The 15,085-nt window shown below is 39.1% G+C and overlaps 1 protein-coding gene across 2 annotated transcripts in view; it reads left to right on the top strand.

Annotated features, from left to right (window-relative positions):
- dpy19l1l (dpy-19-like 1, like (H. sapiens)) overlaps positions 1 to 15,085 on the top strand; it is an 80,702-nt gene that overhangs the window by 10,900 nt on the left and 54,717 nt on the right. For both annotated transcript variants that reach the window (XM_087986181.1, XM_087986180.1), the window contains exons 7-10: positions 7,703 to 7,760; positions 10,177 to 10,268; positions 10,375 to 10,474; positions 12,117 to 12,194. In XM_087986181.1, coding sequence (XP_087842307.1) covers positions 7,703 to 7,760; positions 10,177 to 10,268; positions 10,375 to 10,474; positions 12,117 to 12,194 — 328 coding nt within the window. The remainder of the gene's footprint in view (positions 1 to 7,702; positions 7,761 to 10,176; positions 10,269 to 10,374; positions 10,475 to 12,116; positions 12,195 to 15,085) is intronic.

The following is a 15,085-nucleotide window of genomic DNA, read 5'->3' as shown; positions in this document are numbered from 1 at the left end:
TGGGGAAAGAAAGTTTCTTTTCTCATGTTGGTTAATTTTACTTTCATGAGACTTCAGTCTATGAACTGTTGAATATTTTGCACAACCAGAGGAAATACCAACATGATTTTTGTTACCTGCTGAAAATTAATTCCTTTTCCAGGACTCTACACCCGGAACTCTCCCTGTTAATTCCTGTGCTGCAAATCCGCTTCTTAGATTGAATTCACTGACCCTAATACATTATTTATTTAAACTCTCCATTGTATTTAAAAAGAAGCTGTAGAAAGATTAGCCAGAGGGGAGGCAACACATTTAGAATGCTCTTAAATTCAGTGCATTTGATATTTGAATTGACAATTGACAAATGCAATATGGAAAATTTAGCCATGTTGTAAACAAATTAACACCCCAATTAATCCCTCCCCCACTTCGGTAAAACAAGAGATTCCAGGCTGTAATCTGGCTTTTTACTTTGAAATGATTGGAGCAGAATGTATTGACTAATAAATAGAATCATCCTTTGTGATGTGATTTGTGACATGCACTTTGTGCAGCATAAAATGTGAATATCATCAAATAATTAAGGTTCACATTATGACTTAGGAAGCACTTGAAGTGCAAAGCGTATCTTTGACTGCAATATTTCTTCTATTAAGTGTAAAAGTGTAGTCGCTATTATACTGTGGGAAATGCAGTAGCCAATTTGCAAACAGTGGCCTCTGCAAGAACTTAATCTATGTAAAATGTAAACATTCCCTTGTTGCAAGGTGAATAAAGGGAAGACTATATGAAAATAGGACATGCTTTTCTTGATGGGTGTATGCTTCAGCTGTGGCATGCCTGGTGATGAGTATTTCTTGATATTGATGCTGTAATTAACCTTTCTATTGGTTTAGTTGTATGGAATGAATTGAATCCATTCTTGGATTGGCTAGGGCTGATATTTTTAACTGCACCAGAAGGTGATGCTCCTATTCGATCAATCTAGGATCGTAACACCACTGAGATGTGGCTGTTTTCGTTCTGTTTTAGTGAATTGAAAGCAAAAGTTTTTAACTTTTAATTTAAATGTTATGATTTGTGCACTCCATTCAGCTCCATATGTGAGAGTTAATCTTCACCTTGATTATGTTTATTGTATCCTCCACTTGTTCATGTCTGGTTAGATTCATAAATACACATCAGTATGATATTAGATTAAGAGGAGATTTAGGATTGATAGCAGAAACATGTATTGCACAGAAATCTTGAGGAGTCTGTGGAGCTCCTAGTGTAGTGAGTCATTAAAGCAGAGACTGTCTTTTTAAAAATACATACATCAATGACTTGAAGCTCAACTTCCTATTTTAGTATTCAGTTTCCCTCGCAATAAATGGTAACATTTAACAGTAGTAGTAATTTTCCTAATTACTTGCATGTTTAACTTTTTCGGAGTCCACACTAGAACACCCAGATCCCTCTGTATCTTTCAAGGCCTGCAGTTTCTCACCATTTGGATAATATGCTTTTTATTCTTCCTGTCAAAATTGACAAACCACATTTTCCCATATTATATTCCGTTTTACAGATCTTTGCCCACTCGCTTAAACATGGGCGGGTGAACCTCCTCCTGATTACGATGTACCGCCCTCCTTCAGCTGATGATTTAGTACTCCATGTTAAACAATACTTAGAGGAAGCACTGAGGATGGCAAGGGCACAAAATGTACTCTGGGTGGGGCTTTTCAGTGTTCTTAATCGAGAGTGACTCAGCAGCAGAACTACTGATCAAGCTGGTCAGGTCCTAAAGAATATAGCTGCTATGCTGGGTCTGCAGCAGGTGGGGAGGGAACCAACAGGAGAGTAAAACACACTTGTTTTGCAAACATCTGTCCAGAGTTACCACTGCAGAATCCTTATGGAGACAAGAGTCTCGCCTTCAGATTGCAAATAACCTCCGTTGTGTTGTGTTGTGTTGCACTATCACCGTGCTAAATGAGACAGACTTCAAACAGATCTAGCAACTCCAGACTGGCCATCCATGAGCTGCTTTGGGCCATCAACAGCAGCAGAATTGAATTCAGCATAATCTGTAACCTCATGGCCTGACATATCCCCCACTCAACCATTATCATCAAGTCGGGCAGCAACCCTGCCTCAATGGAGATTGCAGGGGGGCATACTAGGAATACCTGAGGATGAGGTATCAACCTGGTGAAGCCACCAAACAGGACTACTTGCATGCCAAACAGCGTAAACAGCAAGTGATAGACAGAGCTCAGTGATCCCATATCCAACGGATCAGATCTAAGCTCTGCAGTCCTGCTGCATCCAGTCATGAAAGATTGTGGACAATGAAACAACTTACTGGTAGAGGAGGCTTTGCAAATATCTCCATTCTCAATGATGGAAGAGGCTAGCACATCAGTGCAAAAGATAAGGCTGAAGCTTTTGTGGCAGTGTTCAGCCAGAAGGGCCAAGTGGGTGATTCAACTTGGCCTCCTCCAGTGGTCCCCAGCATTACAGGTGCCAGTCTTCAGCCAGTTTGATTTACTCTGCATGATATCAAGAAACAGTTGGAGACACTAGATACTGTAAAGACTACAGGCCCTGACAACGTTCTGGATAGTCCTGAAGACTTGTATTCCTGAACTTGCCACTGCCCTAGCCAAGCTGTTCCAGTACAGTTACAACACTGGTGTCTACACGACAATATGGAAAATTGCCCAGGTATGTCCTGTACATAAAAAGCAGGACAAATCCAACCCAGCCAATATCAGCCCTATCAGTCTACTCTCTACCATCAGTAAAGGAATGAAAGGTGTCACCAACAGTGCTATCAAGCAGTACCTGCTCAGTAATTACCTGCTCAGTGGTGCCCAGTTTGGGTTCTGCCAGGGCCACTCCGCTCTTGACCTCATAATGGCTTTGGTTCAATATGTACCAAAGTGCTGAATTCCAGAGGTGAGGTGAAACTGTCTGCCCTTGAAATCAACTGCATTTGACGGAGTATGGTATCAAGGAGCCCTAGCAAAACTGGAATCAATGGGTATCAGTGATTGTAATCCTACCTGACACAGGAGGATGGAAGATAGTCGTGATTGTTGGAGGTCAATCACTCAGTTCAGGACCTCTGTGCAGGAGTTCCTCAGGGTAGTGTCCTTGGCCTAACCATCTTCAGCCTCCTCCTTCATCAATGACCTTCCCTCCACCATAAGGTCAGAAGTGGGGACGCACAATCATTGGCGAACAATGTTCAGCACCATTCGCCACTCCTCATTGAAGCAATCAGTGTTCAAATGCAACAAGATCTGAACAGTATCCATGCTTGGGCTGACATGTGGCAAGTAACATTTGTGCCACACAAATGCCAGTCTATGACCATCACCAATAAGAGACAATCTAATCGCCATTCCTTGGTGTTCAATGGTGTTATCATCACTGAATTCCCCCACTACCAACTTTCTGGGGGTTATCATTGACCAGAAACTCAACTGGACTCCCCATATAACTACACTGGCTACTACAGCTGGTCAGAAGCTAGCAATACTGTGTGGATTAACTCTCAACGCCTGACTCCTCAAAGCCTGTTCACCATCTGCAAGACACGTCATGAGTGTGATAGAATGCTCCCCAATTGCCTTGGAAGAATGCAACCCCAGCAACTCTCAAACTGGATACCAGCTAGGACAAAGCAGCCTGCTTTATTGGCACAAGCATCCACTCTCTCCACTACTAATGCACAGTGGTAGCTATGTGTACTATCTACAAGATATTCAAAGTTTGTGAGAAGATTTGTAGCTCTGGTGATCGTTGTTGTGGTTCTGTTCGCCGGGCTGGGAATTTGTGTTGCAGACGTTTCGTCCCCTGTCTAGGTGACATCCTCAGTGCATGGGAGCCTCCTGTGAAGCGCATCTGTGATTTTTCCTCTGGCATTTGTCGTGGTTTGAATCTGCTGCTTCTGGTAGTACACCAGATCTGCAAAAAGAGGAAGAAGAACACCTATACAATGTATTCGCCAAAAACGGATACCCGTGCAATTTCATCAACAGATGCCTAAGGGAAAGACAACGGAACGAGGACATGCCGCAACCCAAAGGACTAGCCACATTACCATACATCAAGAGCATTTCCGAACTGACAGCCAGACTACTGCGACCACTAGGACTCATAACAGCACACAAACCAACAGCCACTCTCGGACAACAACTCACCAGAACGAAGAACCCGATACCCAGCGTGAGCAAAACCAATGTAGTGTACAAAATCCCATGCAAGGACTGCACAAAACACTACATAGGACAAACAGGAAGACAGCTAACGATCCGTATCCATGAACGCCAACTAGCCATGAAACGACACGACCAGCTATCCTTAGTAGCCACACACGCAGATGACAAGCAACATGAATTCGACTGGGACAACACTACTATTATAGGACAAGCCAAACAGAGAACAGCCAGGAAATTCCTAGAGGCATGGCACTCATCCACAGATTCAATCAATAAGCACATTGACCTGGACCCAATATACCGACCACTGCAGCGGACAGCTGGAACTGACAACTGGAAGCGGCAGATTCAAGCCACTACAAATGCCGGAGGAAAGATCACAGAAGCGCTTCACAGGAGGCTCCCAAGCACTGAGGATGTCACCTAGACAGGGGACGGAACGTCTGCAACACAAATTCCCAGGTCGGCGAACAGAACCACAACATCTACAAGATAGTTTATGTAAATTCGCCCAAGATCCTTAGACAGCACTTTCGAACCCGTGACCACTTCCATTGAGAAGTACAAAGGCTATAGGTATATGAGAACGCCACGACCTTCAAATTCCCCTCCAAGCCACTCACCATCCTGATTTGGAATGTTAAAAGGTCTTAAAATTGATAAATCTCCTGGCCCCGATGGGCTACATCCTAGAGTTCTGAGGGAGGTGGCTGAGGAAATAGCGGAGGCGTTGGTTGAGATCTTTCAAAAGTCACTGGTGTCAGGGAAAGTCCCGAATGATTGGAAGATCGCTGTTGTAACCCCCTTGTTCAAGAAAGGATCAAGACAAAAGATGGAAAATTATAGGCCAATTAGCCTAACCTCGGTTGTTGGTAAAATTCTAGAATCCATCATTAAGGATGAGATTTCTAAATCTTGGAAGAGCAGGGTCGGATTAGAACAAGTCAACATGGATTTAGTAAGGGGAGGTGGTGCCTGACAAACCTGTTGGAGTTCTTTTGAAGAGGTGACAAGTAGGTTAGACCGGGGAAACCCAGTGGATGTGGTCTACCTAGACTTCCAAAAGGCCTTTGATAAGGTGCCATATGAGAGGCTGCAGAGCAAGGTGAGGGCCCATGGTATTCGAGGTGAGCTACTGGTATGGATTGAGGATTGGCTGTCTGACAGAAGGCAGAGAGTTGGGATAAAAGGTTCTTCTTCGGAATGGCAGCCGGTGACAAGCGGTGTCCCGCAGGGTTCAGTGTTGGGGCCGCAGCTGTTCACATTATATATTAATGATCCGGATGAAGGGACTGGGGCATTCTAGCGAAGTTTGCCGATGATACAAAGTTAGGTGGACAGGCAGGTAGTACTGAGGAAGTGGGGAGGCTGCAGAAGGATCTAGACAGTTTGGAAGAGTGGTCCAGGAAATGGCTGATGGAATTCAATGTGAGCAAATGTGAGGTCTTGCACTTTAGAAAAAAGAATACAAGCATGGACTACTTTCTAAACGGTGAGAAAATTCGTAAAGCCAAAGTACAGAGGGATCTGGGAGTGCTAGTTGAGGATTCTCTAAAGGTAAACATGCAGGTTGAGTCCGTGATTAAGAAAGCGAATGCAATGTTGTCAATTATCTCAAGAGGGTTGGAATATAAAAGCACTGTTGTGCTACTGAGACTTTATAAAGCTCTGGTTAGGCCCCATTTGGAGTACTGTGTCCAATTTTGGTCCCCACACCTCAGGAAGGACATACTGGTATTGGAGCGTGTCCAGCGGAGATTCACATGGATGATCCCTGGAATGGTAGGTCTAACATATGAGGAACGGCTGAGGATCCTGGGATTGTATTCATTGGAGTTTGGAAGATTAAGGGGAGATCTAATAGAAACTTACAAGATAATACATGGCTTGGAGAGGGTGGACGCTCGGGAATTGTTTCCGTTAGTCGAGGAGACTAGGACCCGTGGACACAGCCTTAGAATTAGAGGGGGTAAATTCAGAACAGAAATGCGGAGACATTTCTTCAGCCTGTGGAATTCATTGCCGCGGAGTGCAGTGGAGGCTGGGACACTAAATGTCTTCAAGGCAGAAATTGATAAATTCTTGATGTCACAAGGAATTAAGGGCTACGGGGAGAATGCGGGTAAGTGGAGTTGAAATGCCTATCAGCCATGATTGAATGGCGGAGTGGACTCGATGGGCTGAATGGCCTTACTTCCGTTCCTATGTCTTATGATCTTATATCGCCGATCTTTCACTGTCACTGGGTCAAAATCCTGGAATTCCCTCCCTAATGTCATTGTGGGTCAACCCACAGCAGGTGAACTGCAGTGTGAAGCCAAGATTAGAATTTTATCTGTATTTGGAGGGTAAACATCAGCATTGACTGTTAATTGCACCTCTGTTAATTTCTGGCATGTTCTGAATGATCAGTTCATGTTGAAAATAAAACCTGATGTGCTAATATGTTTCTGTGCACGTACTGGTTGAGAAGACTGAGTAGGGAGAATATATTAAGTTGAAAGCTTGCAGTTTTGTTGAGTCACTTTAACCAATTAATACAAAAAAGAAGCAAGCCATATGTTTATATAATGCAATTACATCTCTGAGATGCCTCAAATAATTTTGTGAATGGTGAATTATGGTATAGTCACTACAAGAAAACATAAGTCATCGTGTATGCTACCATGTCTCCCAAATAGTTCATGAATTAATAACCAGTTACTTTGCTGCTGACAGTGTGTGATTCTTAGCTGCTTCTCAAGGTGGGTATAAAGGACAAAAGTTTTCCTCAGTGTCCTGGCCAATATTTATTGCTCAATCAACAAGAACATAGAGATTATTTTCTGTTGTGAGGGAGCTGTAGACCAATATGAGATAGTCACCAAGGAACCGAGTAGAGAATTCAAAACAAATTTCTTGACTCAAAGAATGATGAGAATGTGAAACTCAGTGCAGAGAGTGTAATTGAAGCAAATCAATGCACTTTAGAGGAAACCAGGCAAGTGGATATGAAAGAGGAATAATGGCATAAAAACAGTGCTGGAAAAACTCTTGAGTCTGACAATACTTGTGGAGAGAGAAACAATGTTGTCATATTTGGCTCAAAATATTACTTCTTTTGAACTGATGATGGTAGATGGGAAGAGGGACAGGAGGAATTAAAGTGGTGTCACTGATTAGTCAGGCCTAATGGCCTTTTTTTTTAATCATTGGTTTCACACTGGATAAAATACAATGTAACCAACATAAGAGATCCTGGTCATTATTTTCATTTCTGTCTTTGTAACATTCTGTCCACAAGTTGGCTGTTGTGATTTGCTGCTAAGTGATAACAGGTGGGACCAAAGGTATAACAAAAGATCAAGGCTGAGGAGCAACCTTTCAGTGTGCTGTTTGTTTGCATCTTATTGAATAGGGATTCATTAAGGTAATTAATGGTTACAAATACTAAAACTTTGAAAAATGAAAATTTGTTGTTGAGAATGGAGGAATGAAGTTGTAACTAATATCATTGTTCTGTTTTGCAGTGGGAGCAGGTTTGGTGGAGTGATCACTGTAGTTTGCTTTTTTTTTAACCATGGTGAGGTAAGCATAACAGATTTTCAAATTATTTTAAAGTTCCATTTTTGTTTCAGTATTATCCTGAGGACTTCTGTATTTGAATTTTTTTTCCATTGTAGTAGGGATATTGTTCAGCATTAGGTTGCTACTTTGTTGAATAAACTGTCTCAAACCGAATGCTGGGATCATTGGTGGGTGGGTTCATCCTGACCATTCTGACAGCTGAGGCTTCAATTCATCCAGAGGGCCTGTAGCTAGTATCCTTAATACTGTATTGTTCTCTTTCCTGACCCTTCCACTTTCCATATCTATTTCCAATATGATTGGCAATTTAACTCCTAGTGTGTGAATATGAAACTTCATGTCTAGTTTTCAAACTGGGGCTTTGCTAAGAACTGTTGAACCTCTTCACAAATAATTCATTAGTCATGTATGTATTGAGCATTGGTGAAACCAAAACATTTTAAACAAAATGTCTGAATTACTGTGCCAAGATAGAGAAAATTCAGAAAAGTTAATAAGTTTTCAATATGCCTTCATATATGAGTCTAATGTTCCTTTATTGGTTCATAAAAGGTGCAAACTCTACTGACATGTTAGTAACTTGAACTAATATTGGTGAGACTGCTAAATATGCACTAATGGAATAACTGATGTTAAAAAGACTAACAACTATTTGTCTACTTCTTGTAATCACATTAACACCAGAATTAAAATCTTAACTTTAGATCAGATGTTGAAACAATGCTTCAACGTTTAGGAGAAATAAGCATTTGCTAAATGAGCTTCATGTCTCTTCTGTGCCTGCTCTGATCTTAGTTTAACAACTGTTAATTTATTGACACTTTTAATGCAGGAACATTTAACCCGTTCATAATGTTAAAATATTAATATGGTTCTTTACTGAGTGTGGATCAGCTTCGTACAGTATTTTAATTTGTTTTATTATCTATACTAAACTGAACATCTGTTATTAACTAATTTTCTAATTCCCTTTTCCCAGCATGCTATTTCCTCAGATGGATGACAGAATATTCCAGCCCACTAGCACTTTGATCAATCTGCTAAGGACCACACTTAAAGCAGAAATTTCTATCTATTTTCCTGAACCCTTGTCTCCTACCAGCTCATTGATCTCCTGTCCCACCAATCCAGAAGGTGCTTGTTGGGGAATGGTTTTAGAGGAAGCCATTGCCCTGTGCTACCAAATGCAAGAAATCTTTTGTTTACGTGTGAGCCTCAACAATAAGCATCAGGCTGTTTGACCATTTGGTTGAACCAAGCAAGCCTATTTCTGTCCTCGACTGACCATATGTACCCCAAAGAATTGGGGAAATAGTGAGTGATAAGTGACTCTTCTTGGAATCCCATTGAGTTTGGCTAGTTTTTAATTTAATGCCTTCTAATATATTAATTTACCTTGTGAAATTAATATATTAGAATAATATATGAAATAACTAATCTAAGTACAAAGAGAATTAGCAACAGGAGAAAATTGAAATAAAAGCAGAAAATGCTGGAATTATTCGTCTGGTAGATTTTGTGAAGAGAAAATGAGTTAACTATACTTAATATTTTACAATGATAATCTGTCAAAATTAATTGTTTCCACAGATGCTGTCTCATCTGCTGAATAATTCTAATGTCTTCTGTTTTTATTTTAACATGGGCAGTAATTTGCTTTTGTCCAAAAATGTTAATCTTTTTTTTAAATTAATAATGTGCTAAGCTCTGGAGCAGTAATCAGAATGTGCATGCGAGCAGACACACAGCATAGTGATCATTGATGTGCATGTGCACTTTAACCAAAAAGTCTTGAAGCCTGGTCAAGCCTTTGGATAGAAACTTGGGAGTGTGGAATCTTACCAAGTTTCATGACCTGCAGGTAGTTCAGGACAATGCAATAGTTGGGCGAGGTCCAGTTCCTAACTGAGAAGCCACTGTTAGCTGCACCGAGTAGAATATAGTGGCTGATGCAAGGTTGTTCAATGGTTGGTGGCAACAGATGTCTGTGAGTGGTTCATGATTTGGCACAGTCTGGCATTTAAATGAAGGAACAGAGCAGAGTAGGCTACTTGGCCGTTCTAGTCTTCTCTACCATTTATCAAGGTCATGTTGATCTGATTGTAGCCTCCATTCCACATTCTAACTTACCCTAACTTTTAAATCTGGTCGTTTTGAGATTCTTGTATTTTTGTCTATTATCTTGCCATGGCATTTTGGTAACTGAATAATTGAATATTTTCCAAATTTCATTGATCAAGGTATTACTATCACCTTGGTGAATGCTGCCTTTGTTATTTGTGGGAATGCATTGAGGTTACTTTTCCTGTCCATGTGGGATGTAAGAAGTTTTTTTGGTAAATGGGAATACTTGAATAAGCTATTGGATTTTAATTACTTAGGAACTTTATGCTGAGCAGCTGTTCTTTCATTTTAGTGTACAAGAGTCATGTGGACCCCTCCTCTTCGTGAGAGCTTCTCCTATCCATTTTTAATTTTGCAGATGCTGCTTTTAACCCGCATACTAAGGTACTAACCTATATCTTTCTGTTTGAAAATTCCTTGTCTTTACTTGCGATTGCACATGCACTCATGTCGACACTAAAATATTTTATACATATTTTCCTTTCCATAGAAAAGTCTGTGTGGAAAAGAGGACCTTTGTTTCATTTTGTATTGCAACCATTCTCTTCCTGCTTCCATGGCAGTTTGCACAGTTTGTGCTCTTGACACAGGTAAGGAACATAGATGGAAATAGTAAAAGTTGAGATTTCCTTTGCAGACTTAAAAGAAACCAACTAAACTTAAAGTAACTGATTTGTACAGCATATGTTTGTTTACAATGCCGTTGCTGTCTCTCGGACAGAAACATTTAACAGAATATATAAATGATCAGTATGTTTAGCTTTTATGCTAATATTTTACATTTAAATTGAACAGTTTTGATGTTTCTGACTACATAAAATCCGATTGAAAACTTCAGGTGATTTTGAGTAGCCGGTGTCTTTTTACAAATCAATATTATAGGCCAGATGACCAAAATCTCAGTGCATTGCAAACTTGTCTCTGCTTTAATAAGATGTCATCCTGCAGGCCAAGTATTTTGCTGACTGGCAAATAGTTTTTAATGCCCTGATTCTTCGTTATGTAGACATCTAAGCAGAAGGATCCCATCTGTCATTTGTAAAACTACAATTTATATAATTAGCATATGCCTACTTGGCCTGGAAACAGATTTCTGAAGCATATTATCTGTTTTTGTATAGTGGTGTATTTAGTAATTAATTCAGATTGATGTACCATGCTGAAGGATTAGAGTACGTAAGTGTCTTTCGTGCTCTGTCTGGTAAAGCTATAACAATCCAGATGTCTGAGTGCTGTTCCTGAATAGTTAATGGCTCACATCACTATTTCTCATAGTACTTCAATTGTAGTAATGTCACCACTTTATTTCTTGTTGCAGTCTGGTTCATCAGTCAGGCAGGCACAAGGTTAAGGAATGGAGATGGTGGGGGAATCTACTATCACCTGATTAACCTGTCACAAAATTGGCAGTGAAGACTGCATTGAGGTTTGGGGTCTTTGGAAAGAAATGCTTTATCGTACCTCTTGTATCTATTATTCCTTATATTGCAGGGAAATGTTAAATTATTGAAAGTAATTTACGTTTTGTTTATGCTTTCATTTATTTGGTATCGCTTTGACAATCTGTATTGCAATTCTCACTTGTCTGTTATCTTGTTTGCAAGTCCTGACCCCCATACTCGCTCATAATCTATTTGTTGTTTTTCACTCAGTAGTCACACACTCATTTCTCCTACTTTAATCACCTCCCATTGACATTTTGTTTCTGTTTGGTTGGGGGAGAACAGGTAAACTCTGCCCATAAAATGAGACACCCAGAATGTTGTGGCAGGGTGCAAATGTCTGTGGAGTTAGTAAGCTTCTAATCTTCTGGATATCAACTCATCTGGATTTGGTGCTATCTATTTATGGGTTGGGTGGATAAGAGAATTAACAGTTGGTGAATCATAGCCCCTGACAGCATCAGATTTCATGTATTTGTCAGCTTTTATTAGGTTGATTCCACCATGATATCCCAATGGAACTCATTTTAACATCAAATAAATTGGATGTTTTCTTGTGAATATGTAATGACGATGAAATTGTATTTCAATTCACTAAACTGGTTGGTGAATCTTTTAGTACAATGCAATTGTTTGAACCTTAGGATTTATTGAAATACATTATTTACTGTGTTCCTTTTTTTGTGAATTATATCTGTGTGAGATATACAAAGAATTAGTATTTCTGTTTTATTCTGATTCAGAGTTGATTTCTTTCTGTTTAGTCATTGTACTCTCCTTATTCTTTTAGGTTGCATCACTCTTTGTAACTTATGTTTTGGGCTATATTGATGCCTGCAAGCTGCTAAACATCCTTTACGCTCACATGGTAAAATAATCTCTGTTCTTTTGTATTTAGTGCTGAAAAGTGGAAGTACGGTATATTAACACAAATGTTAAGTAAGGATTTTTGTTTGTAATAGACACAGCTGTATAAATATTATAGCTGAACAGAAACTTGTGATGACTTGAAATGGTTTTTCCTATTCATTACCCTCTTAAAAACTACTTAATTTGGAGGAATCCCTCCTTTTTGGCTTCTGTTGTCTGACTGAATTAATTGTAGAATTTCAAGTTCCTGGATTTAACTATTTCTCCTTAGTCCTGGAAGTGCAAATGGATTGTTCATATCCATTTTAAGTCCTGGGATTCCAGTAATATGATATTCAGTGGTTTCTTTTGCTACTAGAAAGGAAAATATCTGGGTTTTTAGTTTCTGATTTTACACTGGGTTCCAAACGTGAAGAAAATATTTGAGCAGAAACAGGTTTAATCAGCAAATTAAGGATTTTTTTTGAAAAGGGCTATTTTTAATGTTGCAGAAGTAATAGTAAGCCTAAAGACTGGGAGTCTTGGAACCAGCATAGCATTAATAAAAAGTTAACTTTACAAGGTAAAAATAGAACATGAGATTAAATTAGCCAGCAATGTAAAAGCAGATTGTAAGAGTATATGAAGAGTAACTAAAGTAAACATTGGTCCCTTAGAAACAAAAATGGGATAAAATATCATGGTAAATATGAAAATAGTAGAGACATTAAACAAGTATTTATCCTCTGTCATCGGAGTGGAAAAAACAAATTACACAGCAGAAATCATGGGCAACAAATGAAGTAATAAGTGTGAAAGACTCTAATTTATTATAAGAAGAGTATACATTGGAGAAAATTAAGGAGTTCCAATCTGATAAATTCCAGGACTAAATGGCCTTCATTTTAGAGTTTGAAAAGAGAACTGTATAAAGAATGAATATACATATCATGAAGTTCTAAAATTCCCCAGATATGGGAGTAGGCCCTGCAGATTGGTAGGTGGCAAATAAACCTTGCTGTTCAAGAAAGGAAGTGTAAAGCTCAACATCAGTTGTCAAAAAGCTTGAACCTTTTGTTGAGAGAGTATTTAAAAGTGCACTTAGAAAGTTTGTAGTATAATTGGATAAAGTTGTTATGGGGGTTTTATGGGAGGGGAATGAAATAGTCCAAAGACTATTTGGACTCAAAGTTAACTCTTTCTCCATAGAAGCCACCAGATCTGCTGAGTTCTTGTTTTTATTTCAAATCCCCAGCTCTCATTGTCTTTTGCCTTACTTTATAAAAGGGGAATTGTCTGACTTTTTTTTTCTTTGAGCTTTTTGCAATAGGGTAAATAAATTGATGCACTTGGATTTCCAAAAGTCTTTTGATGAGGTACCACACAAAAGTTGGTATGAAAGATAAGGGCTCACAAAGTTGGGAATCCTACATATTAGCATGGATGAAGGATTGGTAAATAGACAGGAATCAGTGGGATAAGTCGAATATTTTAAGCTTGAGGCTGCATCTCCTGGAATTCTGTAAAGATCACTTATCCCATAAATACATGAGACTAAGGTTTTTAAGTTAGTATTTAAGTCAGTTCATGGTACAAAGTTAAGTGACAATATAAACAATGAGGGGAGTGCATAGGTGCTACAAATAGATAGGTAAAATGAACAGCTAAGTGATAGAGTATAATATAGGAGTGGATGGTGGGGAGAGGTTAATCACATTTGTCAAAAGAAAAATTTTTTTTTTAAAGGGTGTGAAAATTGTAAATGATATTCAGAGGGACTTGGATATATTTGTTCAAGGAACCCAAAGTTAGCATGCAGGTACAGCAAGCAATTCAGAAGGCAAATAATATGTTGACTGCTATTGCAAGAGGATATGCATTATAAGAATAAGTCGTCTTGTTACCATTATACAGGGCTGTTGTGAAACTACACCAGGGCACTGTATGTAGTTTTGGTCTCTACATCTGTTGAAGTTCATAGTTGCACTGGAAGCAGTACATGTGTAGGTTTACTAGCTTTGTTTTTGAAATGTGATGGTTGCTTAGTGTTGAGGGGCTAACTTAGTTGTTTTAAACTACCTTGAGTTCAGAAAAATAAGAGGTGATCTCAGGGAAACCTACAGGATTCTAAAGGATCTTGACCGTGTAGAGTGAGATACTGTTACCTATGGCTACTCAGCGTAGAGCACATTAGGGATCAATTATTTAAGTGAGTTTAGAACAAATTCCTTTTTCTCTTGAGAATTCTGTAATCCAGCTGTTATGGATGCTGCATTGGTGTTACATATTCAAGACTGAGGCAGATTTTTTTTGTTGTTGTAAGGTAATTAAGAGATATGGTGAGTGAGCAGAAAAGTTGGAGGTCAGTTGGAAGGTCAATCATCATATTGGATGGTGGCAGAGGTTTGAAGAAGCTTTGCTTCTAATATTGGTTTCAGTAAAGAGGGCCTGTAGAATCTCACAGGTAATATATGATGAAAGGACTCTGCTTGGATTAATTTTCAGAATGTTAACTGAATAGACTGCAGGCTGAAAAGAAAATGCACTTGTATTTTTTTTCTGACAATGAGAGCATTAAGTTAAAAATATTTTTAGTTTAGTTTTTTTTGATTATGAAAGAACTGCAATTAGAGGAAATAGCTTGATGTACATCTGTCATCAGACAATAAACAAAGGAAAAGAAGATTAGAGTTATGTGCAAGAGCTCTGAAAAACTAAGTAACTTTTATTTAGTATGTTGGTTTAAATCGTCAGCAACAGTCGTCTTTCTGCATTTTGTTTTCAATCAACATCATAAATCGTATAAAACAAAATACTGAGGATGCTGGAAATCTGAAGTAGAGAGACATAGTGGGAATATCTAGTAGGTCAAGCAGCAATCTGTGGAAAGAAAAAAATGTAGTTGATGTT

This window comes from Chiloscyllium plagiosum, unplaced genomic scaffold (assembly GCF_037043375.1).
Source record: "Chiloscyllium plagiosum isolate Xiang-an unplaced genomic scaffold, Cpla_swu_hap1 HiC_scaffold_4, whole genome shotgun sequence".
Classification (NCBI taxonomy): domain Eukaryota; kingdom Metazoa; phylum Chordata; class Chondrichthyes; order Orectolobiformes; family Hemiscylliidae; genus Chiloscyllium; species Chiloscyllium plagiosum.
This window is presented reverse-complemented; position numbering and strand designations above follow the sequence as displayed.